The 2,619-nt window shown below is 42.9% G+C and overlaps 1 protein-coding gene across 1 annotated transcript; it reads right to left on the minus strand.

Annotated features, from left to right (window-relative positions):
* Window positions 1–1,086: 1,086 nt before the first annotated feature.
* Window positions 1,087–2,028, minus strand: LOC138568746 (olfactory receptor 5AR1-like). The gene has a single exon (XM_069646531.1). It carries the CDS (start codon window positions 2,026–2,028, stop codon window positions 1,087–1,089), a length of 942 nt encoding a protein of 313 aa, XP_069502632.1.
* Window positions 2,029–2,619: the final 591 nt, after the last annotated feature.

Consider the following 2,619-nt stretch of genomic DNA (forward strand, 5'->3'; position numbering starts at 1 on the left):
GAGTCATGTTTTGAAAGGATTGCTCTGTTTACATTTTTTCAACATGAACAAATGCCTGTTAGTATTGTGACTCCAATTCCTTCTGGAGGAATAATACAAAAATCTCACCCCAATTACTGCGACATGTTAATTACTGCGCCCCCACTACACCAACTAATGGGAGCAGGGGTTACAGCAGTGTCCCCCGCACCCCTTTGTTGGTGTAGTGGGGGTAAAGGTTTTGGGGGTGTTCCCTGCTTCCATTAGATGGTAGTGGGGAACAATAAAAAAAAGAAAAAAGAAAAAAGGACCCTGCAGCGCCAGTTCAGAACCAAGTTAGTAGGCGAGAACTGACGCAGCAGAGTTGGAGGAGAGATGGCGACACACTTCACGGTGTCCCGCCAAAAAGGTAAATGGATAGAGGGGAGGCAGTTATGTGGATGCAGGGCACAGTGATCTATGTGATTGCTGCACCATGCCATAATTGGAGTCAGCAATTTAATAGATGACATTGTGGTCGGCGCAGTGATCACATAGATTCCTTCTGTAACGTGGAGCCGCAGAACTTTCAGATATGTAATGATTGAGGCTATACCAGGTGGTGGTTATGGATGAGAGCATAGACGAAATAAAACACTGAATTTGAGCACCAAAGACACTGATAATGGACAAGCATTCGAGGGCAGTGGTGTTGGGTAGGACCCTACTAGATGGCCCCATGGAATGAAGGAATGAAAGATGGAAACCTGGAATGACGCATTAATGCTGCACCACAGCATAGACATTTCGAAACTGGAGACAATGATTGATTGCTCACCAGATGGTTTCACAAAAAAAAAGCCACACCTTCCCACTTCCAGTCCTGCAAGACACTAGTATTTGACAAAATCTTTCAGATTTCATTCTGTATTTTATTGTTTTACCTTGAACAATCTGAAACTGTACTCTGGTTTCTATGATCCACAGACTTGAAGTGGGAAATCAGCTCTTGGTTTACATATTTCTTTAGGATGCAGAAATATGGCTCTTGGAATATATTGCCAACCCAGAGTTGACATGCTTCTTTTTGTTACAACATTTACAATGGTATAATGATTGCACTCAATATTAAGCATGTGGGGACATGGACTTTCTCCCTAATACTTTCTTAATTGCATTTATAACATCCTTGTTCCTTAGACTGTAGATGAAAGGGTTAAACATTGGAATAAGGACCGTGTACACAACACTGACAACTTTATCGTAGTCTAGTAAGTAGCTGGAGGAGGGTCGTAAATACATGAAGAACAGCGTCCCATAGAACAAAGTCACCATTGTGAAGTGAGAGGAGCAAGTGGAGAAGGCCTTGTGTCTTCCCGCCACTGAACGGATCTTCAGGATACTCCAGATAATGTGGATGTATGAGATGGCGGTCAGCAAAAATGGGCTAAGTAGGATTGAGCCCTCTACGAAAATAGCAAGTTCATTGGCAGATGTGTCAGAGCAAGACAGTTTGAGTAGAGGTGGGAGGTCACAGAAGAAGTGGTGGACCTGGTTGGAGCTGCAGTAGTTGAGGCCGGAAGCCATCACAGTGTGTAGTAAGGAATGCATGGAAGCCATGAATCCCGACCCAGAAAGCATCAAAGTGCAGATATTCTTGGTCATGATTCTGCCGTAATGCAGAGGCCTACAGATGGCCACATATCTGTCAAATGCCATGGCTCCTAGCAACAAGTTCTCCATGGTTACTGAAGAAATGAAGAAGTACATCTGGGTGAAGCAGCCAGTAAATGAGATGGTCTTCCTTTCTGATAGTAGGTTGCTTAATAGCTTAGGAACGGCGGTTGATGCTAGACAAATGTCCACAGAGGAGAAACTGCAGAGGAATGTGTACATTGGGTTATGGAGTTTGGGATCATGGGTTATGGCTGCTATGATCATGACATTGCCCAATATGGTTGTCAGGTACATGGAGAGAAACACAATGAAGAGCAATACTTGCACCTTGGGATCAGAGGAAAGTCCCAGGAGGAGAAATTCAGCCACAGCAGTTTGGTTACCTCTTTCCATTGTCCTGTGGGCATCAAAATTATAATTGTGAATACTATTTTGCAAAAAAGTAACAAACAAATAATTAAGAATCTTCTGATAAACTTTAATTTCTTCAAGTTTAGCTGTTGACAGATTCTCAAAATTAACTCAAACAGAATTATTTTTGACTGAACTTCTGGGGGATAGAACATCATCAAGAATCACCAATGTTTATATTTTGATTAACTGGGTAAACCTTTACAATCTTAACATGTCCCAAAAGAGAATATGTGGCTGTCATTATTTAGTGTGCTGGGGCATTATAAGCCGGGGACAGAATAAACCCTCTCCCATCAATAGGCTAGAAAGAGTCTCCCAACTGCGTCCTATGGCGTGTTACAAGGAACAGGGTGGTTTGGCCTATAGGGAACCCCGATTTCCAGGTAGGTCTCTGCACCCTGGGCCTTTTTTTGTGTGGTCGATTCCAAATATTCTCATAGCAAAATGGTTGGACTGGCTGAAAATGTGTAATATGGGGCCACTTTGAAAATGATTTCCAGGGCCTTATATGGTTCCCATTCCACCACAGGAAAGGAATCCCTGGCCTCAATCTTCCATGGGAGGTTTTAT

This window comes from Ambystoma mexicanum, chromosome 2q, assembly GCF_040938575.1.
Source record: "Ambystoma mexicanum isolate Mex_15411 chromosome 2q, UKY_AmexF1_1, whole genome shotgun sequence".
In the NCBI taxonomy this organism is placed as follows: Eukaryota; Metazoa; Chordata; class Amphibia; order Caudata; family Ambystomatidae; genus Ambystoma; species Ambystoma mexicanum.

Bases quoted from the DNA above. Each gene is read 5' to 3' on its own strand.
- LOC138568746 (XM_069646531.1), bottom strand. From the start codon at position 2,028: ATGGAAAGAGGTAACCAAACTGCTGTGGCTGAATTTCTCCTCCTGGGA.